Source organism: Acomys russatus, chromosome 9 (genome assembly GCF_903995435.1).
Source record: "Acomys russatus chromosome 9, mAcoRus1.1, whole genome shotgun sequence".
Lineage (NCBI taxonomy): Eukaryota > Metazoa > Chordata > Mammalia > Rodentia > Muridae > Acomys > Acomys russatus.
Genome location: NC_067145.1, coordinates 41,534,270 through 41,561,047, shown reverse-complemented (window position 1 = coordinate 41,561,047; position 26,778 = coordinate 41,534,270). Strand labels below are relative to the sequence as shown.

At 41.1% G+C, this 26,778-nt stretch overlaps 1 protein-coding gene across 1 annotated transcript in view; it reads left to right on the top strand.

Moving 5' to 3' along the window:
* The window catches only part of Apbb1ip (amyloid beta precursor protein binding family B member 1 interacting protein), a 101,052-nt gene that overhangs the window by 57,719 nt on the left and 16,555 nt on the right, over nt 1-26,778 (top strand). The window contains exons 6-9 of the mRNA XM_051151236.1: nt 3,104-3,263; nt 5,443-5,564; nt 19,745-19,831; nt 21,808-21,951. Of these exons, the coding sequence (XP_051007193.1) occupies nt 3,104-3,263; nt 5,443-5,564; nt 19,745-19,831; nt 21,808-21,951 (513 nt within the window). The remainder of the gene's footprint in view (nt 1-3,103; nt 3,264-5,442; nt 5,565-19,744; nt 19,832-21,807; nt 21,952-26,778) is intronic.

Sequence of the window (26,778 nt, the reverse complement as noted above, 5' to 3'; positions counted from 1 at the left end):
TGACACTGTTTTAAATTACAAATGATGTACACAGCGTATGCCACCAAGCTTTTGAAATTGGAAACACAATCTGACTAATTTGTTAATTTAATTTATTCTAAAACTCCGTGGCAGAACAATTTCATTTGTAAATTTTAGTAGAGAAGCCCAAAAAGAGTAATTTGCATGATTTAGGGCTAAGATACTTTTCATTTTAACAACTTGCAAATGAAAATGAGATTTCATTGCTAAGTCATTTTGCGCCATAAGGACCGTGTGAGGAATTGCATAACATCCCGGGGCGTGGTACTGCTCCATGTTCATACAGAGCCCGTACAGATTGCAGACTGTAAAGAGCTATGAGTGTAATTGCTTCGGATCTGCTTACTTAATGTTTCTAAACTCTACGGTTACGGATATGCATAAATACATACGGATTAAACTTAGTTTGCCATTTCTGCCAAAAAGAAGCCTCTTCTGTCATTACGAAACTACGTGGTTTAGCAAAGTCTCCCTCCCTGTGAAACAAAAGGAAAAAGCAGCATGGATTTTTTTTTTTTCTCTCTAAAGCAGCTCTAAGCAGAAATGAAATGTGGTCAAATGTCATTATATTTCTTTGTCACAAACATTGCTTTCAAAGCCCTAACATCAATGGTGTTTCCTAGGACATGTAACTAGCCTGTTGCAGTAATTCTCTGCAAAGAACAACAGCATGGTTGCCTCGCACGGAAAAAATACAAAAATGGTCCAGCTCTAGTTAAGCTAACGAGGTTGTAATCATCATGACAGGCAAGAAGGCAACTCAAAAGGGACACTTGTCCCCTCCCTGTGCTGTTGAAATAACCTCAAGGAATTAACATTTCACCAGAAGCCCACGCAGAAGAAAGGCTTAAACCCTGTGTTACCAGACTGTTCTAGCTTCCTTCTGTTGATCTGACTAAAAAGCTCTGACCAAAAGCATCCTGGGATGGAAAGGGTTTATTTGACTTGCACTTGCAGATCAGGGAACATCACTGAAGGAAGCCAGGTTAGAATTCAAGGCAGGAACCTGGAGGCAGGCTCTCTGCAAGGAATACTGATCATTGGCTAACTCACAGGTGTATTCGTGTTTAGCAAGCATTTTTTTATACAGTCCAGGACCACCTCCCTAAGGAAGGATGTCACCCACCATGGCCTGGGCCAACAGTATGTGCACAGACCAGCCTGATAAAGACAAGTACTCAATTAAGATTATTTTTCTCAGGTGATTCTAGGCTGTCTCAAGCTGGACAGTAAGTGGATACAACCAGAGGAGGAGCTTTCCTCAGGAAGAGATTTCATACATGACACTTCATGAGACCAGCTTGTAGGTTGGACAGGAGTCAAACAATACCAAGTCGATCATGGGCAAAGCTGCACCTCAACCAGGACTGTTTAACTATGCAAATCTCTTGCCCTCTATTTGAACCTTAAACCACTTGCCAACACCCTAAACAATGACTCGAGGTCCACTGCACCCCTTTATTTCTGCCTCTCCCAGTGTATTTAGTACATCTTTTTTCTGCTCTTCACTTTGTCTGGTTTTTTGCTGTTGTTGTTGTTTTTGGTTTTTGGTTTTTTTTTTTTTTTTTTTTTTTTTTTTTTTATGAAAAGGATTTTTTTAATTTTTTTATTTAATTAACTTATTCAGATTACAACTCAGTTGTTATCCCATCACTTGTATCCTCCCATTCCTCCCTCCCTCCCACTTTGTCTCTTTAGTTGGCACACAGGGGACAGCAGCAAAGCCTAGCTTACTGAAGCTGCCATGCTTAGACTTTTACCCTAAAAGTTCCTTTAACAATGGGACTTCAGCCACAAAGATACAGGGAGCTCTTTTAATCAGGAAACACTGCTAGCCCTAAAAGCAAAATGGGAGCAAAAAAACGGAAGGATGTTGGGAAAGTGAGAAGTGGGTTCTTCTTCAGTTCTGTTTACTTTCTGTCTCCCTGCCAGAATGCAGTGGCTTGAAATTGGGCCAAGGGCTTTGTTTATTCTCTGTTTTGTGTCTTGTGAATTTATTTCTCCACTTCTGTGTCTCTAATATATAAAGGAAGTCACAATGAGGTCAGACGATCTATTCCACTTTTAAGATATATTTTTATTTTCTCTCTGAGAATTTCAGACATCTATACAATATATTTTTATCATATTCACAGACACACACACACACGCACGTGCGCACACACACACAATCCCATCTCCAACTCTTCTAAGACCCTCTGCCATATCCCATCCCAACTTCAAATCCTCTTTTTTCAACTCACTGAATCCAGTCACTGCAGCCAGTATGAACATGTGCACAGGCCTAGTCACTGGAGAATGGGTAACCTACCACAGATCAAATAAGTGCCATCAACTGATAAAAGCTCCTTAGGCAAGGGTAGGGCTTCATGAATACCTCTCCCAGGCTGGAATTTTGACTCTTCTGATCCTGAACAAATTTTTTTGCATGCAACTTCAGCTTCTGGGAGTGCCCGATCACAGCAATCCTGTCATGTCCAGAAGACACTTTCACAACAGTCATCATCAACATCTAGCTCTCACAATCTCCCTGCCTCCTCTCCCTTGAGCCTTACAGGGAGTGAGTGGTGTGATACAGATGTCCCATTTACTGCTCAGCACTCCACAGTCACTTACTTACTCAATGTACTTCAGCCAACTGAGTCATAACCTCTGATGAGAGTCAAGAGCTGCATTAATCTATGGATAAAAAGATAGATATTTAGATTATAAGGCAGTGTGATGCTACATCCATTTAGTAAAATAATAAATGTAGGTTCTCCTCTGGGGCCCATGATTCCCCCTTAGCCTTGGGTTCTTGGCCCAATTTATAGTACCTGGCATGGGCTCTGTCCTATGGAGCAGGGTTTAAATCAAACCAGAAAGTGGTTGGTTACCACCCATAACAAGCATGCCACTACTGCTGGTTGAGAAAAGTCACCAACGGCCTTGCCCAGCTGTGACCCCTGTGAACTACAGTAACACCTACAGGGTGCAGTCCTAATGTACAGTGGCAAGAGCAACAGCGATGCTGACACCTTGAGCTTAGCAGCCCACCCCAGATGCTGAAGCTGACTAACTGCTCTTGTGGCTTCATCTTCAGCTTGTGGTTAAGGTGCACATGAATGACAACAGCACCAAGTCACTGATGGTGGATGAGCGACAGTTGGCTCGGGATGTCCTGGACAACCTCTTTGAAAAAACCCACTGTGACTGCAATGTGGACTGGTGTCTTTATGAAATATATCCTGAATTGCAAATTGGTAAGTCTCCTCCCCCACATGGCTTTTGTTTTATTTTGGGCTTTGGTCTGTTTTAACCATTTGTTTTAATGTCTCAAGACACGACAGTGTCACTGCCCTCATCTGAGATTAGTGCCTGCTTGTTTGTTTCGTTGTGACAGACACTCAGTTGCTGGAGGGCGGCCAGGCTTTGGGGGATATGCACTTCGTTACTATCACCTTGCTGGTGGCTCTAAATGGGGAAGGAAGAGGGAAATGTAGTCTGCCCTGCTACATGCTTTGGAAGCGCATCACATTGCAGAACATCCTGGGCATCTGCCAGCTAACATTCCTTTAAAGATCGCCTCCTTGAAATAGTGTGACTGCCAGATCTTATACCTATGCTCGCTTCCTCTTTCCCCATCAAAACTTGACTGATGGCCAAGAAATTGCTAATGGAAGAGGCTCAGCCCCAGGGAGGAAAGGACACTGAAATAAATTGATGGATTTTGTTTTTTCTTTCTTTCTTTCTTTCTTTCTTTTTTTTCTTTTTCCTTTCAGCAATTTAATAATTTCTGTTTCTTCCCGTTCACCCTCAGGGCAAGGCAGTCTCCCAGAAGTAACTGTTATTGAGGCTTTAGGGAAGTTTTTTACTGTAGAAAATGGTCTACTTTTTTTTTTTTTTTTTTTTTTTTTTTTTGTTTTTTCGAGACAGGGTTTCTCTGTGTAGCCTTGACTGTCCTGGATTCACTTTGTAGACCAGGTTAGCCTCAAACTCACAGCAATCTGCCTGCCTCTGCCTCCCAAGTACTGAGATTAAAGGCATGCACCACCAAATAGTACCTTAATGAGGCATGGTGGCACATGCTTGTGACCCCAGCCCTGGAGATGCTGAGGCAGGAGGGTGATGAGTCCCAGGCTAGTCTGAGCTACATAGGGAGACCCTATCTCAAAACTAACACAAGACAAAGAAACAAAACAAAACAAAAGCCTTGACATTTCCTTCAACTCTGTGAGTCAGGGAAACAAGGGAAGGAAAAGCGCCCTTTACTTTCAAGCCTGGCTCAGGTTTTCACCTATTATTTTCAGAGTTTTAAAGCAGAGTTTATGAGTTTCACAGTTTCACTCAAAGCTTAAGCATCTGTCGCTCTTTTGTCACCCCCATAGAATTTACTTCTGCTAAGAATCATTTAAAGTAAAAAACAAAATGCCATCATTTAAAAAGCATGATACTTAATATTGGCCCAGAATACTATAATTTCCATATATCATGTTTTTATGTTAAGATAAATTTAAAGCAACACTGACATATAAAAATGGTAGGAATGAAGGAGAGATAAACCTGTTTTTTAGGATCCCAAGTTTGGAATCGGAACAGTCTTGTGATAACAGGTGAGGTTAATCCACTAGAAGGCAAACCAGGTGGGAGGTTGATTGTTGCCAGCTGAAAAGACCCCATGAACAGACAGACTCTGGAAGAAGATATATAAACGAGCCAAAAACTAGAGGCAGGGATTTTGGAGACTTGGGATAGTTTTGGCTGTTCATCGCTCCACTTCGAGACGCTCCTAGAGAGAACCACTCAAGGGAAGGCTTCGGGGCTCCGGCTCCTGCTGAGGTTCTGGGTTCTGGTTGCTCCAGGTTCCAACAGAAGAAGAGATCCTGCTGATTACACCAGGAGAATCGTTCCTCGGAACTGATATCCTTACGGTTTTGTTATTCTTTAATCCTCTTTTCCTATTGTTTCAGTTAGTCAGGTTATAAGGGACGTATGCTCAGTTAATAAGTTCGTAATAAAGTATATTGGTTAAGAAAACTGAACCTACATAGGAATGTGGCACTATACTTACAGGCAGAGATGTTAGTTCACAGAGAAGGCCCTGACATTCCCCAGGCCTCCTGACTCTTCACAGTGCACTGTACAGAGAGAGACACGTGGTCAGTTCAGGAATGGAAATGGTTTATTAGGGTTTGGAAGTGTGCCATGCAAGAACAGAGAGAAGATGCTGAGCAGGGACTCATGCACCATATACGTATCATTAACATAGTACCCACCTCCCCAGCCTCAGATACCCACCCTTTCCGCAGAGCATGCGCCCTTGGCTGAATAAATCCAAATCCCCCCCGGCTAAGTGAGGGCTGCCAGTCTTTAGAAACCTTGTGAACCATTGTACTCACCTCAATAATAGACTCTCATCTGAAATGTCTTTTATTTCCTCAGAGAGAATTTTTGAAGACCATGAAAATGTTGTTGAAGTCTTATCAGACTGGACAAGAGACACAGAAAACAAAGTACTGTTTTTAGAGAAAGAGGAAAAGTATGCTGTGTTTAAAAATCCTCAGGTAAGATGGCCTGTGTTTCATTAAACTATGTAGCAGAAGGTTTTGTCACCTGTGTACTGACCAAACCATAATCTCAGGATATCTCACAAATGCATTTCTTTCAAATAAATGCAAACTTAGAAATTCAGGGTCCTTTGAAAGACCTAGAAAGAAAATAATTTTTTTATTTTTCATTAAAAATTGAAAGCATATCTACTTGTTGTTGTCTAATCCAATGTGCCTTGATATACTATAGATTATTTTTTCTCTATTGCAAAGTACCACATTTTGGTAGTCCATATTTGCTGCTTATCAATATTGTGGTAACTAAAGGGAGTGGTACTGGGGGGACTCATATCTATAGCTAGCCACCATATTTTTTTAATTATAAAGAGAGAAGGATGTATTTATAACTTGGGCCAGAGTTTATGAAAGAAATATACCTAGTTTCTCTATACCTTTTCTATGTTTATTTATAGAAAAGTAAAGGCCAGGAGCGTACATGCGTAGATCTAGTCAGAATAGAGCTCTGTCTTGGAGACACTTACCCACTGTATTGATGCCGCAGCTACAGCCTGTTCCTTCGCTCAGCATAGACACCCTGGGAGCTTCCATATACCACCCCAAGCGTCCTGTCACTCACAGGGTCCCTGCCACACGGTTTCAGGAGTACCTGGAGAATATAAAACGTATGTGGTTTCCTTAAGCAATAGACAGGAACACAAAAACATTGTTCTTGCATTTGAAAATACATCCCTCAAGTCACATAGCAGGATGCCACCGAAAAACCTAAGCCTTTCCAGGAAGAACCTGGATCAACTAGAATCACATGACAGACACCACATAACCAGAAGAGCAGTCTGTGCTGCCAGTCACCACAGACACCAGTGAACAAAGACAGGAATTGACTCTTTCATTTAAACTCAATTACTCAGAGAGGCAGCAATCTGGAAAGGTCAATACCAGAAAAACTCTGCCTTCCCACCCCGTCCGTCCCATACTTTGTAGCAATTAAACATTCCAAAGTGTAGCCTTGTCCCTTAGTCAGGGACCTTGTCCCTTAGTCAGGGGCCACCCTTGTCCCTCATTCTCCATACTGAGCTTCTCCCCTGGTCTGGTCTACACCCCTCCTTTGCTCCCATGTTCCCCTGTGGAGCCGAGCTCACGGCTACACAGGGCTACTTGGTCTCAGTACCTTCCAGGCTAACTCGGCAGTGTGTGGGTGCTGAGCTCCTTGTTTACAGCATCAGGTGACAGTCCTTATATAAGGGATCCCCAACTCTCCTCCTGCCCACTCACATTTTTTCTTTTAATTCTAAGAATGTTGTGGATGGAAGTGATCTCTGAGGTCATCCAAACAGCTTTCCATTTTACAGGAGAGGGGACTGAATCTCGAATCACTGAGGACAGAATGAGGAGAGTCCACGACAGGCTACTTGCGGGTATTTCCCCTGGTGTTAGTGTTATCATTGCTGTGGCCATACCTGGCGGAACCAGTTTAAGGGAGGAAGGGCCCACTGTGCCCATTGTGCCCATTGTGGTAAGGAGGGTATGACAGAGCCTTCATGGCATGTTGGGCAGGAAGCAGAATAGGGTAGTAACAGAAAGGGGCTAATGCAAGAAAGATCCCCCAAAGGCATAGTCCTACAGACCTTCTTCCTCCAACCAGCATCCACTGATAGGGTTCCAGCCCTCCCCCACCCCACCCCACATACCCCTCCACCCCTTCCCAATAGTCTATTCAGACTATGAGCCCATCAGAGCACTAATCCATTAATTAGGTCATAGCCCCCATAGTCTAATTGGTTCTAGAAATGCCCTCATGGACACAGTCAGAGAGTGTTTTAATAATATCTTAAGTGTCCCTCAATCCAGTCTAATTGACAAGGTCAACAATCAAATAACCGCCCTGTGCTGTTTTCTGAGGTCCTCCCTGGAATATGTGGTGGCAAGTGACAACAAAGCAATTAAGAAATATCCAGCCCTAAAAATGTCAATTTTCAAACTATTGTCTAATCATTCCATTATAATGCCTGTATTAGTAACAGTACGGGATGTAACAAATAACGCCTCGAGTTCCATGCCCCAAACAAACTAGAATCTTATTTCTTTCTCTTATACTGACCCAGACAAAAGAGAATAGATTTACTAGACTGTCTCTGCCACCCTCAACATTTGACTTCTGTCTCCGTATCCACGGTAGCTCTGCGTAACAGCTCCTCTAATCTGCAGGGGAAGAGGAAGGAGCCAGGGGAGTGTATAACCACGCTTCTTTCTCTTAGACACCACTAGCCATAAAGGAGCTGCTTGGTGACGCTGCACTACAAGAGTCTAAGGCCGTGATGTCTATATAACAACCATATACACCGTATTCAAGGCCACCATTTTGCAAAGCTCCTTCCCAAAACACCTTTTCTATTGAGTCCATGAAAGCCCTGTCCAGGAACTGTGCAGCGTGGCCATTGTTAAGAGGAGGAAGGGGACAAACAGCTTAGTGTCTGGTGAAGCACTGTCATGTCCTAAGAGTACACCGCTTCCCCTCAACGCGCGCCGGCCATGAGGGAGGCTCTTTGTGTCTCTTCTCAGTATTTACTCCCTGCTATCGCGGCAATCAGTATTCAGAGACCCACCTCCTTCGTTGTCCCTTATGTTGGACTTTAGTGAAATGGAAGCATGTTATACTTCCCATTCGTGTTTAGACTTTATTCCCACCTAACTCTCACTCACATGGATACCTATAGCGTCAGTTTACTCTTCTCGTTTCCAATTAGTATTCCATCCAGTGACTAAACCAAAATATATGTACTCACTGCTGACAGACATGTGGTTTGTTTCTAGCTTGGCGTTTAAGTAGTAACGCTAGTGGGAATATCTCGTGTGTGTCTTTAGCTTAACACGTGCAGACATTTCTCTTGCCCATATATTTATGAATGAAAGTACTGGGGTGTGGATTATGTTTCTATTTAGCTATGGCAAATGCCGATGAGGAATTTTCTGAATGGTCTTTAGGTTTGCTCTTCCTTTATCATTGTATGAAAACCCCTATTGCTCTAGAATCTCAGAAGGCATTGGGGCTGCTTTTTCTCTGCTTAGTTTAAATAAATTAGTAATCAACTCTCAGTCACCATTAAGACATTGGTGTCATATTAAGAAATCAAAGAATTTCCCTTTGGCATCATTTAATCAAGGGCGAACCCAGCCCTGAATTCTCTACTCCCTGCTGCCTGAGTCTTTGGTGTTCTGTCTGCCGCATGGGTCTGAACCTGTGCGCGCCTTCAGGCTGTCTAGAGAACCTGTCCTGGCTCTGGATCTGTGTCTGTCCCTATCACAGGGACAGTGTGCTCTGTCCTTTTGAACAGCACAGAAAGCTTCACATGGGGAAGGGATGAAGGATACTTTAGAGACATTTTTAACAGAGTTTTACAAGGGTTACTCACACTTTACGATAGTTACTCCAACTAACCCAGATAACAAACAGTATCACAAACATCACGGTTTGCCAGTCAATATCAAATGTTGTGTTTGACATTTATGGCGAATATCCATTTTATAAGATTGCTGTCAAGCTCTATTGTTTTCAGCAGATAACTCCAAGGTCCAAGGCAAGGAATACGGGACATAACTCAAGATTGTGGCTGTGCATTATCTTAGGTCATAAAAACTGTCCACAGCCAGAAAGCAGAGAAAGATCAATACTGGCACCCCACTCACTTTCTGAGTCTAGTTCTAACAATAAAGATTAATCATCAGATAATACAGGTGACATGGAAACAGAAGGGAGGACTTCTTATGCAGAGGAGAGCGACACGCAAGAGGAAGATCAGGAGAGCAGAGCAGCGGGATGGGTAATAACAAAGTATAATGGCTTACATGAACAAAAATGCCATGATGACGCCATTACTTCATGTGCACTTAAAACTTTCATTAAAAAGGGGAATAAGGAAGGCGAGGAGAAGAGAGGAAGAGAAGGAAGAAAAAGGGAGGGAGGGGAAGAGAAGGGGGAAGGAGAGGAGAGGTCAGGAGAGGGGAGAGGAGGAAGGGGAGGGGAGAGGAGTGGGGAGGAGAGGAGAGGAATGGTTAGAGGCACCTGGACTCAGGCCTGGAAATGTGATTTGACCTATGGTTCCCACAAGGTGGCAGGAGAGAACTGACTCCTGGCTGTTGTCCTCTGAATACCACACACCTGTGTAATGTGATCTGCGCAAGCATGTACGTGCGTGCGCGCGCTCGCGTGCTCGCGCGCACACACACACACACCCCAAATTAAATAACTTGAAAACAAAAGAGCAGTGCAACCCTGGTGGTGGCAGCGCATTCCTTTGATCCCAGCACCTGGGAGGCAGAAGTAGGTGGATCTCTGTGAGTTCAAGGCCAGCCTGGTTTACAAAGTGAGTCCAGGACAGCCAAGGCTTCACAGAGAAACCCTGTTTCAAAAAACCAAACAGACAAACAAAAGCGCACATGTCCCAAAATATCAGTTCTGAAAAAAAAAATATTAAACTATACAAAACTATGAAAGTAGATCATTAGAATTTCATAACTGAAATCTTCAATATTTGATGGAGTGGTTTTCTCGATTGTTTATCTGGGAGTAGGCCTGGGGAGGAGGCATCAAAATAGATGTAAGAGGAAGCTTTGATATCAGCTATGAGACACAACAGCGAGGAAGGACTCACCAGCACCTGTGGTGTGCTTAGGCAGGTGTAACTCCAGGGCACCCACCGGTGGCCTGAAAAGTGACTTCACATGGCTGGCTCTGTCGTCTGGTGCTGATTGCGTTGTCACCTCAGTGTGTCCTCTGACCGCATTTACAATCCACTTCTCGGTTTGTAATGGTGCCACCACTGCTGCCCTTCCTGTCCACAGCAGAACCCACCACAGCGTGAAATCCATTAGCTGCACTGTTAAAGTGGTGTATGAAAGGCAAGTGGTTTGATCTCAACCAAAATACAGTACTCGTTTCCGATAATGTTAGCCATGATTATCAATTTGTGGAGAGAAGCCAGGATCTGCAAACTTGTAGGACAAAAGACACTGAATTGGGAATGGGGGGAATTCTGAGAGGCTGTCTTGCCTTGGCTGGGAAATCCCCATTTGAAAATGGAAACCAAGGTGCATGCTAAGGGCCCTGGGGATGTCATTGTACCCTGTTCCATTTAGGAGCATTTCAGATCTCTCCAGAAGCTATTGCTCTAGCCCCATTCCTAGGAGGCATAAGCAGTGTGTGAGCTAGCCAACTACTGTGTTTGGGTGCAGGGTTACTGGGTGTGTCTTTTCTTTTAAGATTTCAGTTATTTATTTTATGAATATGAGTGCTCTATCTGTATATACACTTGCATGCCAAAAGAGGGCATCAGATCCCAGTTGTGAGACACCATGTGGTTGCTGGGTATTGAACTCAGGACCTCTGGAAGAGCAGACAGTGCTCTTAAGCACCGAGCCATCTCTCCAGCTCCTGCTGGATGTGTCTTAGTTAGGGTTTCTATGGCTGTGAAGAGACACTATGACCACAGCAACTCTTATGAAGGAAAACATTTAACTGTGGCTGGCTTACAGTTCAGATGTTTAGCCCATTGTCCTCATGGCAGGAAGCATGGCAGTGTGCTGGCAGACACGGTGCTAGAGGAGCTGAGAGCTCTACATCTTGATCCGCAGGCAACAGAAGCGAATGCCACACTAGGAATAGCGTGAGCACCTGAGACCTCAAAGCCCACCCTCTAATGACACACTTCCTCCAACAAAGCCACACCTACTGGAGCAAGGCCACACCTCCTAATAGTGCCACTCCCTATGAGCCCATGGGGGACATTTTCTTTCAAACTGCCACAGAGTGTCTCTGTCATTCTCTGTCCGTATCTGTAGCTATGATGTTCCCTTTTGTTTGGTAGATCTCCTTCCTCTCTCTGCTCCTTCGTCTAATCCCATATGGCCACTTATGGCCAATTTCAGGTGGCAGCTGCATCTATAAATAGAATTTAAACTTGTATGCCTGTATAACTCCTGGAAATTTGAAAAACCTTATGCCACCACACACACTTGTCTATTGACACCCTTTCAAGATCCCATGCCCTTATGAGTCAAGATCTTGCTATGTAGCATAGGCTGGCTTTGAACTCAGGTACTTCCTCATGCCTTAGCAGCCCTACTTCTGGGATTACAGACATATACCACCATACCTAGTTCCATTTTTTAAATAAGTATATTAAGTATCTATAAAGGAGGCAAAGTTCCATATGTTATAAATCTTTACAGTTAACATAGTCCTGTAGATTCTAAATGCTGCTCCATGGCGGTCTGACTCCCATCCATATGTATTTAAGAAGCATCTGAGTATGTTTTTTTATGTTTTTAGAAAAATCTGCTTCACAGTGAAAGTGAACAGAAACAGATGTATCCACGTTGTCCCCACCCTGCACAGCCTTGCCACTGTCACATCCCCAAACATTTGCCTCTCTATGAGCCAGTTAGCAGCACGGTGCACACTTGGATTTGTACAATTATCATTTTCAAATGTTTGGAGATTTCATATTGTGGGGTTTTTTTTTTTCTCCTCTTGAACTGTTTTCACTGAATTTGTCTCCACACATTCAACCTCCTGTAAACTATTTATATGCTTAACAACCTGCTCTTGGTTTCCCACTTACATACCAGTTCAACAAATTATGTTCACGAATTTAAAAGTTTCCAATTTTTTCACTGTCAGACACAACATGAGACATATTTTTTAATATCACATAACTGGCTAAGATATCAAAAGATTTAAGATTTGGTATTTTGTAAGGGAACATTTTTTTCTTTTGTTGAACACAGGGGGGTTTTTTCCATACAATATTTTGTAGTTATTGTTTTCCCTCCCTTGACTCTTCAGAGTTCCTCTCCACTTTCCCTCTCATCTGGATCCACATCCTTTTTGTCTCTCATTAGAAAACAAACAGACATCTAAATAAATATCAAAAATAAAATAAAAGAAGATAAATTTTAAAAACAAATCAAAATATGGCAAAACAACCAAACAAGAAAAAGAGCCAAAGGAAAAACACAAGAAACCTATTTAGATGCAGAGACTCAATCATTCACACACAGGAATCCCATTTAAAGATGCAAAACTGGAAGCCATAATATATACACAGAGAGCCTGTAAGGAGGAAAGGGGGAGGGGAGCCTTGACTTAACATCATGAGACAGAGAACTTCCAAAGATGCTATTGAGTTCCTTTTGTATTGGCCATCTACAGCTGGGCACAGGCCTGCCCTTAAGAGAAGTTTCTTTTCCCAGTGAGACTCCCTTGAAGAGAACTAATTTTTTTCATTAGCAAGTGGTTATCAGTTGGAGATAGCTTCTGGGCTAGGGATGGGGCATGTGTCCACTTCTCCTTTCAGCTCTAAGAGCCCAGCTGGTGCAGACCATTGCAGCCCCTGTACATGCTGCCACTGTCTCTGTGAGATATATGTGTGCATCTCTCTCGTGTCTAGAAGATGATTACTTGGTGTCCTCCACCCACTACGACTCTTACACTCTTTTCACCTCCTCTTCCACATAGCTCCCAGAACCATGAGGGGATAGTTTTGGTGGAAACATCTGTTAGGACTGAATGTTCCAAGGTCTCTCACTCTGCATATTTCTCTGCATTTGTTCCCACCTGATGCCGGAGGAAGCTTCTCTAATGATGGCTGAGCAAGACAACAATCTACAAGTATAGCAGAGTGTCTTTAGGGGCCATGTTGTTGCTATATTCCTTTAGGTGAACGGTAGTATTTGCTTTTCCCCTAGGTTCTTGGCCGAGCTAGTCTCAGGTTCTTGGCCACCCAAGCAGCGCTGGGTATGGGTTCCATCTCACTCAGTGGGCCTTAACTCCAATCAGATATGGGTTGGTTACTCCCACAAGTTTTATGCCACTGTTGCACCAGCATATCTTGCCGGTAGGTTACTCCTAATTAATTCCAAAATAAATAAATAAATGAGTGTTCTCACTTTTTTTAAAAAAGAGATTGTCTTAGTCCGTTTTCTATTGCTGTGATTAACACCATGACCAAAAACAACTTGGGGAGGAAAGGGTTGATTGGGCTCATGTGTCCGATCACAGTCCATCACTATCACTGAAGGAAGCCGAGGGGGGTGGGCAGGAACTCAAGCTGGGAACCTGGAGGCAGAAGCTGGAGCAGAGACATGGAGAACTGGGGCTTGCTGGATTGTTCTTCATGCTTTGTTCTACATACTTTCTCATACCACCTGGGACCACCAGCCAAGGGCATCAGTCATCAATGAAGAAAAAAACTCTGCAGTCTTGCATACAGGCAATCTGACGGAGACGTTTTTTCTCAATTGAGGGTCCTCTTCCCTAGCTTGCTCCAAGCTGACAAAAAGCTAACCAGGATAGGTGTTAGCTACTTTTTACAGATAAAAAGCATTGAGGAAACGTGCTCCAATTAATAAATGAATGGGAATAGAGGAAAAAAAAAACTCCACTCAGGTCTTTGAACTCTTTCCAAGTTGTCAGCTGAAAGTCACTGAAGGCTCGTTGATGGTTCTTTTCATGCACTGACTGACAAGATAATTAGGTGCTTTCCATTGTGAGGGAAGCAAAGCATTAGAAATCACTTGACTTTCAAAAGGATTTGTTATGAGTCTTCCACTTTTTCATGCCAGGTTTTCTGAGTGATTCCTTTGTTTGAGCTTTTGAGCTTCACAGCCCAGAGCAGCAAGGTTCTTGTGGGTGTGCAGGGTGCCTTCTCTTTCTAAGAAGTGGGAAATCAATTGTGAAATACGCTAGCCATCATCTGGTAGATCAGATTTAGAAATGGGGGTTAAAGATGTAAAAGGTGATGCGGGTGTATCCTTGAAGAGGCTTCCCAGCTACACCAGAAGCCTTAGATGTGACTTGCGATGAGTGCCTCTCACACTTCCCTGTTGTTAATTGGCCTTAGCTTTATTGCATCTGTTATGAAATAATAGCGTTTGTCGTTTTCATCTTCAACACTGAGGCAATCCCATGAAAGTGGGCGCTATTAAAATCCCTGCCGGCAATGACAGGATTTAGCCAGTAATAGCCAAGTGTTAAGGACAAAAACGTAACAAACCCAGTTTCATGGATCTTACTTACGATTTTACATTCAGACCATTCCAGATTCCAGGCCAAAAATTATTTGTAATTCCCCACTACTATTATTCCTTCCATGGCAGGTTATATTGGAGTTGGAGTCAAGAAAATGGTGTATAAGAAACAAGAGTATAAACGCAGCTTTATTGGTGCACTGTTGGAACATGGGTAAATTAGTTGGCCACTTACAGGTATCTGAGATAAAGCTTACTCTGTTCTGGCAGTGACCATAATTTTACCAGTGTTTAATCTAAATAATCTCTTACAGTCTCCAATAGGTCTCAAGGCAGCATTCCTTAACTTTGTGAAAACTTGGAGTTTACTAATTAAGCCCAATGATATCTTTTAAAATGGAAAAGAATGATATTATTCAGTGAACTGGAATTACTATTTTTTTAAAATATATATATATATATTGACATCACTACAAGCCAGTTTCCCTTAAATCAAAGTTGTCCAACAAAAACATTCCATTAGCCGTCCATGGCGGGAGTCCTGCTGTATGAATTAGATTGTTGTACACTGCCCCCAGCCAGCAAGCAGGTCGCTCTTCAGTGACAGATTATTGCAAGGAGGAACCAGGGTGTCAGAAGATAAAGAGGATAGGAAAGTTTGGTGTCAGGGGGTCTTGCACAAGCTATGTTTTGTGCCAGGAAAGTTTATTAAGAAGCACAGCAACTTATCTACACTTTGTAAGGGGAAACGGGACAGAGTCAGTGGGAAGTTATACAATGGCACAAAGTCAACAGGAGGCTCATGAGGCAACGAATGTTGCCCAAAAGGAACACAGGGCATCCCAAGTACATCACAGATCAAGCACACAGTGGCCTTGAAGCTGATCATTTCAGTCTCTTCAGGGGGGAAAATGCCAGTTTGCCAGGAACCAAAACCTTAAATCCTTGACTGGACCTTGCCAAGTCTGCCTCTGGGAAAGGCACAGAGCTGGGTTCCCTTTGTCCTTTCGTCAGGCCTCTGAGAAAGCCTTGGATTGGCCTGACTCCCAACAGTACACATTAAAAGCCAAGGGATGATTTTGCTTGTAATAAACAAGGCAGTATCTATTTCTCTTTACTAATATCTTAAAAATGTTTTTATTTTGATAATTCCATATAACATACTTTAATAATATTCACAATGTCCCCAAATCCTTCCAGAATCTTACCTCGACTCCTTACCCACCCAACTTTATGTTTTCTCTCCTCACTGCCACCCACTACCTTCTCTCTCTTACAAGAAAATGGAGTCCAATTGTGTTGGCTAACTACTCTTAAAGTATCGTTGATATACCAGGTGTCACTCTCCTGAAAAAAAAAAAAAGTCTTTCCCTGTTATCACAGAAAGCAAACTCAGACACTCTCTCAACAGCAATCAAATGCCAATAGCTCCTTAGGTAGGAGGGGGACTTCATGCTAACCACCCCCGTCTTTTGTCTGTCTTGAGCTTGTATGGGTCTTGTGCATGCTGATGAGACAGTCTCTGAGCTCATGTGTGCATCTGCCCTGTTGTGTCTGAGACACACTATTCCCTTGAAGTTATTCATCCCCTCTGGCTTACAGTCTTTCTGCTCTCTCTTTCACATAGATCCCTGAGCATTTAAGAGGAGGGATGTTATATAAGCACCATTTTTAGAGCTGAACATTCCAAAGTCGCTTATTCTTTTCTGTTAATTACCACTTACTGCGAGAAGCAGCTTTCCTGGTAGGTTTGAGGGCTGCATTGATCTATGGGTATAGAAATATGTCAGTAGAAGTCATTTTATTGTTGTGCCCACTTAGCATCGTAGTAGCTTTTCCCATATGGTATGAAACCTGTCTAAGCTCAAGTTCTTGGTTTATTGGCAGTGTCAGGTATGTGTTCCATCTTGTGAAGCATGGCGTCAATCCAATCAAATGTGGTTTGGTTGCTCCCATAGCATCCATGCCACTATTGGAGCAGTGAGCATATCTTGCCAGTCAGATCGTTACTGAAGCTCACAGGGTTCACTTCTGAGTGGGCTTGATGGTCACTTTTCTCTTGCAGTAGTGTGTCTAGCTCCTTCCAGAACTGTGACATTCAGTAGGGATGAAGCTTCTGGTTGAGATAAATTTCTCCATGTTCTATGACTCAACTGTGTGATGTCTTCACCAGTAGAGTTTTTCTGTCAAGTTCTAGAGGGTAAAAAATAGCATTGGCAATCGACAATAATATTTGGAGAGTCTATGAGATGCCTTTGGCCAATGATTCAAAATGATGCAACCCAACCCATCCTTGGTACTGGTGTTTTATTTGGTCTGGTTGGGGTATTGCCCACCTAGGTGTAGAGTGACTCCATTTAAGCTCCTTTTATATATGTATATATTTTAGTAAGCTTTTATGATAGTAGGTTTCCATATGGTTTTTCAGAAAGACTTTAATGTTAGTTATCTGCACCCCTTCATTCCCTCCTGCAGCCTGTCATCACATGATCCACTCCATTTAATTATCTCTCTTCTATTTTTCTATAACATGTATCCTATTTTGTCTTCCTCAAAAGAGACCCTCCATCCCGTGGTCTCTTACCAATTACCTATCCTCTGTTGATATTTTGAACAAGCCACACATATTCAAAACCTAAGGCTAATTAACATTTATATAGTTTATTAATTCATTCATATTATATCTCAATTGTTTTCCCATCCCTTGTATCCTCCCATTCCTCCCTCCCTCCCATTTTCCCCTTACTCCCTTCCCCTATGACTGTGACTGAGGGGGAGCTCCTCCCCCTGTATATGCTCATAGGGTATCAGGTCTCTTCTTGGTAGCCTGCTATCCTTCCTCTGAGTGCCACCAGGTCTCCCCATCCAGGGGACGTGGTCAAATATGGGGCACCAGAGTTCATGTGAAAGTCAGACCCCACTCTCCACTCAACTGTGAAGAATGTCCTGTCCATTGGGTAGATCTGGGTAGGGGTTCGAAGTTTACTGCATGTATAGTCCTTGGCTGGTGCCATAGTTTGAGCAGGATCCCTGGGCCCAGATCTGCCCATCATAACGATCTACTTGTAGGTTTCTAGGACCCTCTGGGTCCTTCTATTTCCCCATTCTCCCTTGATTCTCTCACCTAGAGTCCCAGTTGGAAGTCTTCCCCTCTGTCCCACTTTCCTGGTAAGCGAAGACTTTCTTGGGACATGCCCCTTGGGCTAGTGTCCAGATACAAGTGATTATATACCATTTGACTCTTTCTGTTTCTGGGTTAACTCACTCCTTATGATCATTTCTAGTTCAATCCATTTGTCCACAAATTTTGGGGATTCCTTGTTTTTAATAGCTGAGTAGTATTCCATAGCGTAAATGTACCACAGTTTCTTGATCCATTCTTCTACTGAGGAACACTTAGGCTGTTTCCATGTTCTGGCTATTATGAATAAGGCTGCTATGAACATGGTTGAGCAAATCTTCTCAACCTTTAACAAATCTTTAACAGCTGAATAATAGTCCATTGTGCAAGTGTAGCCCACTTTACTATCCCTCCATCAGTTGATGCACATCTAGACTGTCTCCAGTTGTTGGTTATTATGAATAGAGCTGCCATGGACATGAATGAGCAGGTGTCTCTGTGGTGAGGTACAGAGTCCTTTAGATATTTTCCCAGCAGTGCTAAAGCTGGAGCTTGTGGTTAGATCTATTTTCAGCTTTTTGAGGAACTGATTTCTATAATGGCTGCATTCCCACAAGCGGTGAATAGGCCTTCCCCTTGCCCTGAGTCCCCACCAGCATCTGCTGTCCTTTTGTTTTTGTTGTTGTTTGATGGTTTTTTGTTTTTGTTGTTGTTGCTGCTGCTGCTGCTGCTGTTGTGGTTTTTTGTTTGTTTGTTTTGGCTTTTGGCTTTTTTTTTTTAACCTTAGCCATACTGACTAAGAAGAACCCTCAAATCAGTTTTGATTCGCATTTCCCTAATGGCTAAAAATGCTGAACATTTTTTTTCTCAGCTGTTTGTGTTTTATCTTCTGAGAACTGTTTTGTTCCAAGCCCTGTTTTATAATTGGGTTGTTTGTTTTCTCTGTTTAGTTTTTGAGTTGTTGATATATTCTAGATACTAGCCCTCTGCCAGCTGTATAACTGGTAAAGGTGTTTTTCCATTCTGTAGGCTGCCTCTTTCCTTGAGCACTTGCTATCCAGATATGCTTCTGTTGTATGCAGTCCCACTAGTCAACTATTGGCTTGATGCTCCTTAGGTTAAGCTGTCAAGTCTATCCTTTTTTCTTTCTTGTTTTTAATATGAATTTATAAAATATTTTTATTTCTCTGTGTGTATGCATGCAATGCATGCATGCATGCGATGCATGCATGTGTGTGTGCATGCCTGTGTGCGTGCGTGTATACCTGCCTCAGGAGTTTGTGTGAGTCATGTGCATCCAATACCCTCTGAGACCTGAGGGCATCAGATCCTCTAGAACTGTAGTTACAGGTGTTGTAAACTGTCTGTTCTGGGTGTTAGGAACTGAACCTGGGGCTTCTGGAAGAGCAGTAAGCACTCTTAATTGCTAAGCCATCTCTCCTACCCCATCTTTCTCTCTTAAAAAACAATTGTCCACTTCCCTTTAATTGGGAAAACACTAGCTTAATAGAGCATACACAACTCAAAAGAAGTCACTATCCCAAATACCATAAAGATAACAACTGATTAAGTGTTACATACAAACAAATGTACCAATAAAACACCGTGCAACCACAGCCAGACCTTTCTCATTCCATGAGGCTAGACAGTGGAATACTGTGGTCAACAGGAAATGGTATTCCTTATAGGGACCTTATAGGGACACTCATGACCTTGCTCCCACATACGCCTCTCAGCTTTCAGTGTTTGACATTGAAGTTCTTGACTTATGGAATTCAGCAATTAAATGGTGTCACACTCTTCACTAATATTTCCTGTCCTGCTCTCTGGGCAGGAGTGAAGCTCTTGCGTGAGCCTGGGTGATGCAGCTGTAAGTCCTAATGCTTTGCTAATAGGGATGCTACAGTTCCAGTCTGTTTTGTGTTCTCACGTGGGAACGTCTTCTCTCTCCAGCAAGGCTGGAAATTCTTTGCAGTATCCAGTGTAGTAATGAATACTTGCTGATCTGATCTTTTAATGTTTTATCTAGAATTTCTACTTGGATAATAAGGGGAAAAAAGAAAACAAGGAAACCACTGAGAGAATGAACGCTCAGAACAAAGAGTCCTTACTTGAGGTAAGCCTCACGGCGCAGATGCAGTGAGGACAAAAGACGCTGGCCAGATCTATTAAATTATTTGCTTACACAAAAATGGAAAATTTTGAAATGCACCATAAACTTTTAACTTGGGGTTTAAATGCTAATTGTTATCAAATGATGCCAAATTAGGTAATTCAATGGCTTTTTCAGTAAGTTGTAAGAAACTTTGTCTTTAGATAAAGTAGTTTACTTTTAAGAAACTGCATTAATAATTCTTTCACTAAAAAGACAAGAATTCTCATGAAACTCACTGTGACATGTATGTTCCACTTCATGACACGTGTGGCATATATATGTGAATAGTGCCCCCTTGTTATAGTAACAGATGTAAAAAAAAAATCATAGGAAACTTTAATGAACTATATTGACAACTATTCAATATATCATCTTCTGTATTATTAAAGCTATTGTTAGATATTTTACAATATGTAATTACGTGTTGACTTTGTGATTAATCACCATACATTAAGTATGTCCAATTTGTAACAATGAAAATACATCCTACATGTCAGATGTTTACTTTGTGATTCACAACAGTAGCAAAATTACAGTTACATAGTAGCAACAAAATAAATTTATGGCTGAGGGTCACCAGAGCATGAGGAGCTGTATTAAAGGGTCGCAGCATTAGGAAGGTTGAGAACCACTGCTCTAGCATGAATTGATCAAACACCAGACGTCCCCAAAAGCAAGGATAAGGAGGATATCTGGTGATCATCACATATCTAGCGATGGTGAAAACTGGCTGCCATGGAAAAGAAATATTTTTCCTGCCATAGCCATTTGTTTTAACCACGGATTGGAAATTAGTTGTCTAGAAGGGGACCCTTGCTTGTGTGTGGATCGGTGCCGTTGCATGGATAGCCCTTAGGATTTGATTTCAAAAGTGTGAGCAACTGAATGTGAATGAAAATACAAAACCTGTAATGTTATCAGAAATGTGTGTTGTTCTGCTGTCAGCTTTGGGCAAAAATCCAAACAAACTTAATAGATGATTGACAAGCCAAGTACTCCCTGAACTGGAAGGTCACTAGGAAACAGTGAACAGAGCCCCTCTCCAGCTCTCCTGAGCTCAGGAGGTCTACTTTGGACGATGTAAAAATACATTATTTTGCATTTATGAAACTATACTGAGAATTATATTAAAAGAAAATAATAACTTTAAATATCAAAGCAAAAAAGATAGAATAATATGAAATTTATCCTGTGGCTTTTTTTTTAATTGAGAATCATAAATTTATATGCAAGTTTTAAGATTTGAAAATCTGTACCTAGAAAATGTGCTTTTTCTTGTTTATTATAGTATTAATAATGACCTTTCTTGTGTGTGAAAACTTAAAATAATAAAATACTAATTTATTTTATGTGTAGAATTATATAATAATTTTACTACTTAATGATGATAAAATATTAATTTTCATTTTTTGTTGTTGTTGGTTTAGTTTACTTTTGGTTTTGCTTTGAGATAGGGTTTCATTCTCTATGCCACACTCGCCTTGAACTTACAAACCCAGGCTGGCCTCATATTTGTGGCAATTCTGCTTCAGCCCCATCACGTGCGGAAATTATGAGCAGGAGCCACATTGCCTGGCTGTGCCTTACTCATGTAGAAAGAAATTTTTACGTTCCAACTTATAACAACATTAAAATTCTTCATTTGGATACTTACTTTTACAATATAACAAGATTATAGTCACAGCCAAAATCAAACTTTCATTCCGTTTTTACAAAAACAAGAACTGAGATTTAGTGATGCACAGGTGCACAGCTCAGGTGCGAGACGTACTGACATAAAACCCAGGATCCGGAACCTTTGACACTTCGTCCTTCTTTCTTCCCCATTGGGAGACAACTGTGTGTATTCAATCTACTTGCGACAGCATTGACTTAAACTGGAGCTGTTCTTTAAATGTGAACAGAATGTGTCTTATGCATCTGGGTTCCAATTTCAGGAAAGTTTCTGTGGCACATCCATCATCGTACCAGAACTTGAAGGAGCTCTTTATTTGAAAGAAGATGGAAAGAAATCCTGGAAACGGCGCTACTTTCTTCTGAGAGCTTCTGGAATTTATTACGTTCCCAAAGGAAAGACAAAGGTCAGTCAGTTTTTCAGTTACTATAACAAAATACCTGAGGCAATCAATTTTTTAATCACAGGTTTATCCCACACCTAAGGCTAAGGGGTCATCGCAGAAGATGGGGTAGAAAGATTGTAAGAGCCAAAAGAAGAGGGAGTTTGTTGCAAGATTGTCTCCTAGGAATATCAAAGGTCACGCCCATAAAGTTTCACAAACATGACTGCCTGAACTTGAGCTGACCAAGGACAACAACAATTGTCATGCTAATGTGGGCAGGGGAAAGCCATGAGGCTTCAACCCTGAGCCAAGATTCCAAGCAACCACGAAGGCTGACAGTGAGAGAAAGAGCCTTCTCCAGGGAAGAAGACACCAATTGGTTATCCAATACCAGTCAGGTCTGAAAACATATGTGCAATGTTGTAAACATATATATCCACACCTAATTGATGAAAGCGAGGCCGTGAATTTGAAAGAGAGCAAGGGTTAAGTGTATAGGAGGGCTTGGAGCAGGGAAAGGAAAGGGAGAAATTATATAATTATAAATCTCAAAAATTGATTTGGCTCACTTTTGGAGATCGGCCTATTGTTCTGAGCCTGTGTCATGGCGTCTCCCCATAGGGAGGAAACACGGCAGGGGAAGGCATTACTTCAGTATAGCGGCATTTGCTACTTTGTGGGTTATTTTTTTTCTACCCTTCTTTGCCCCTTTTCTTCTTCCTTTTCAACCCCAAACACTAGACAAGAGAGGAAAAAGAGGATAGAGAGGAAAGGAAAGAGATCCCTGAATAACAAGGGTTGGAAAGGGGCGATGTTATCCTTAGACTACTTCCTGCTGATCAGGGGCTTCTAACTCCTTGGGGCTAGTTTGATGTTCACCGGTCAGGATGTCTAATTTCTTCTTGCTTCTTCTTCATGCACAACTACTTAAGAAACCACAACCAACAGCAACTAATAACCCACTTTGCCTCTCATGACCCCTAGCATTTATATACCCTCTGAAAAGTCCCCAGGATTCCAAACATCACATGATCACAGAAATTATTTGAAGTGGGCAGAATCATGCCCCTGCCATAGGCAAATCATAGTCAGCTACTGCAAAGCAGCTCCATATCCTCACACCTGGGATTAAAACAAAAATGTATTCTTAAATTATTTCTGTGTTTTTTAAAGATGCCAAAATTCCAAAATTCTCACTATATCTCAGGGTCAGAAGCAAAAGAGAGGAAAAGCCAGGCTCCCAAAACCCCTTCTAGGAACACCCCACCAGGCCCGCTGTCTCCTGCTGTCTCTACCAGCACCCAGTAGTGCCTCAGGACTTAATATATGGGCCTTTGTGGGTCATTCTAGATTCACACTACCATAATCACAAAGAAAAACGATAAGGTAAAAAATCAAAATGGCACTTATATGAGGAAACATTTCATGAGGGTAACACACAGAAATAGTGCAGGAAGTGATAATCTTAGCCACAATGGTTAGCTATCTTGGTACTCTGTGGTACTACAAAATTTATACAAATATATGTTCTAGAATACAAAATTCTTAAAGTACATTTGAGTTTTCTATAGCTTTCTTTTGAATATGATAATAAAATGGCATGTTTAAAGTCATAAGCTATCAAGATGGTTCATCAGGTAAAAGTGCCTCCTACCAAACCTGACATCTTTTTTCCTTGTATTAAGCCTCTTGTCCTATAGTCATTATAATCAAATGTATTTTATCTAAAATCTTGGAAGTCTTAAGATCTTCATTAGGTTTACAGCTCATGTTCTGAGCAGTCAAATTGTTCTCAGAGGTATACTTAATGCGTTACGCTCCTAATTTGTCAGAGTGTTTTAGGTGTCATTTAAGTAAGTTTTGCTTGGCAGTCTGGGATTACTGCAAGTCTACAGGCATGCAGTCAACTGTTGTTCTAAAACTAATTTTAGCGTTGGCTCTGATCTTTAACCTTTGCAAACAAGACCTTTTGGCAGAGTTGGGACCATGTATTTTTTGTTCGCCTATAAAAAACTTTAGAATATACCTCTGTTTAGGATAAGCAGCAAGTAGGGCTTCAACAAGTGACCTGCATGTGGATTGCAGACTTCCTCTAATAAGGCTTATCCCACATCCCAAGCAGGAGAAGTCACTAGTGAGGCAACCCTGCTACCCCCGTGGCCATGATGGGTAACTCCTGATATGAAGCTGATGTTGCCTCACTTAGCCTATTTACTCTGCTGTGAATCAGACACCTGATACTTCCTACCTCCGCCACCTTTTCTCCAATATGCAACATTGCCACACAAATGATTTATTTTATAACCAATGTGCCTAAGCAGTTAAATATAAGACATATAAGTAAGCCTAGAACAAACAGTTACAGTTCAGTGAGTGAAACAACCTGTTTCACCTTAAAGTTGGGCAATTTCTCTCCTTGTTGTTGTGAACATTGGAGTGGAGGCCAAGGGGAAAGTCAGGAGTAAGGTCGTCGGGAAAAGACACAAAAATGCATTGTTCTCAACTGACGTGCTTGATTCCACAATAGAAGACACTTGCCTAGAAAATAATTGTGACCAGACAAACTGGCCAAATAAGAAATCATTTTGCTTTATACAAGTAATATGCAGATTAAACATAATTCAACATTCTGTGCAGAGCAGGAGTGATGAGTGTAGAATAAATACTAAAAAAAATTTAAAATGTTCAAGGTACCTATTACATAAAATAGAAAATTTCACAAAGAAAGTGGTTCTGTGAATCTATGAAAATCCCAGTTATATTCCTTTTACTTGAAAGTCAAAGATTGATTGCGCATTAATCAGAAAGAAATGCTGTCCCAAATAGACCTGCATGTGAAGAACATTGGTCTAAAATTCCATCTCTCAGAGGTTAAACATTAGATTAGAATGAAAAGAAAGCAGTTATAAAAGAACAGATCAACAAAGAGCCAACCAATGTAGGGAATTTAAATCCAGAATTCTACATCAGTGAGAAAACAATATAGAATTCAAGAGAATAAATAGTATTGAAATATACAAATAGCCAGAACACTAAGAATGTAACATTTATATAATTCCTGATTGTGTCATGGTTCTTCTTGCTATAGGTAGTTTATTATATATATGTGTTATAATATAAATGTATATGTTAAAAAAATTTTTAAATGTTTAATAAAAACAAAAAATAGTATCGAAATAATTATATACCCATTTTTAAAAGTTTTCTACCTCAGCACGTGAACCAAATCAAATCAAATTGTAGTTTAATTAAAATGTATTTAGAAAACTACTTTAAAACCATTAAAGAAAATGAGTTGATATTTTCATAATTCTGGAGAATAAACACGTTGATTAATCAAGAATAAAACTCAAAATTACAAAGGAAAAAATGCATAAAGTTGTTTTAAATTCATTATAGATGATGATACCAAACAAGACTTTAAGGACTAGCTACATAGTCAGACATTTGCAACATATATTACCAAGCATAACTATCCATCATATGTAAAGTCTTCAACAAATCAACAAGAAAAAAGATAACATGAACACAGACAAAGATTATTGAGTAAGATGTCCCAGGAAAAATATAAAAATTAGCTTAGTGAAAGCTGTTCCACCTTACCAGTAAATATGCTAGCAGATTGATAAAATAGATAATATTGACAACATTGGTGAGCAAGGGTAAGAACAAAAGGGTGTGCTTGGAAACAAACAGCTGGGCTATAAAATGGTACAGCCAAGTTAAGAATAACTAAAAGTCCTGTGCAATGTGAGGGAACGCATATACATGCCTTTTGGACAGAAATCGTACCTTCGGTGACGTATCCACAGAAATATTTACTCACATATGCAACATTTTTATAATGGCAAAAGCTGGATTAATCTCTGATAAACTGCAGTACAGTAGTTAAATAGTTTTATTTGCATCGTGGGATACTGTGCAGACATCAAGTTTCAAATATCCACTCGTGTGTCCTGAGGAAATTAGAACTGTGTCCGGCCAAGGAATAGGAGCAGGTCAGGATACAGTGTCTGTAATGAAGTCTCACTTGTGATGTAAATGTTCCATTAATTATTTGAGAATGTCATACAATGTATTTTGATTATATTCACCTCCATTCCCTCATCTTATCTCATATTTACCTCCCTGCCCTTCCCACTTGTTTTACCTCACTGAGTTCAACTTCTGTTGTCCAAATCCTCTTGGGTGTTTGGCCATCCTTGCAGTATGATTGGCCTACCAGGAGTCACAGCATCCAAGACTCTGACTCTCCCTCACTCAGCAGCTCCCTGCCCATTTCCACACCACATGCTGGAATTTTTGTCAGGCCTGAACTTACATAGGTCTTGTGCATGGTGTCATAACATCTGTGAATTCGTATGTGTGACTGCCCTGCTGAGTCCAGTTTAGTCACTATTGCCTCTGGCTCTTACAACCCTTATAGTGAGCTTAGAGTAGAGACCTTCCCTAGTATCACAGGGCCTTGGATTCCATCCCCACTGAGAAAACAGTTATATACATAATTATGTGTGTATATATATGTATATATATTATATATAATATATATGAGAGGCTTTATCTATGCCTAAATTTTAGATAAATAGAATTAGATGGATAGATAGAAAGAGAGAGAGAGACTGATAGAAAGATAGACAGATGATTCATAGATAAAATGAAAGAAAAACTATAATCTAGAATATTTAGGACTCTATCAGTCTATTTTATATGTGATAACCTCTAAGGAGGAATAAAAGACAGGAAAGGGAGAGCTGATAAAAGAAAATGTGTACGGTATAAATTTAACTATGATGAGTGTATGTTGTTTTGTAATTAAACATTAAAAATAAAAAATATATATACAAAAGA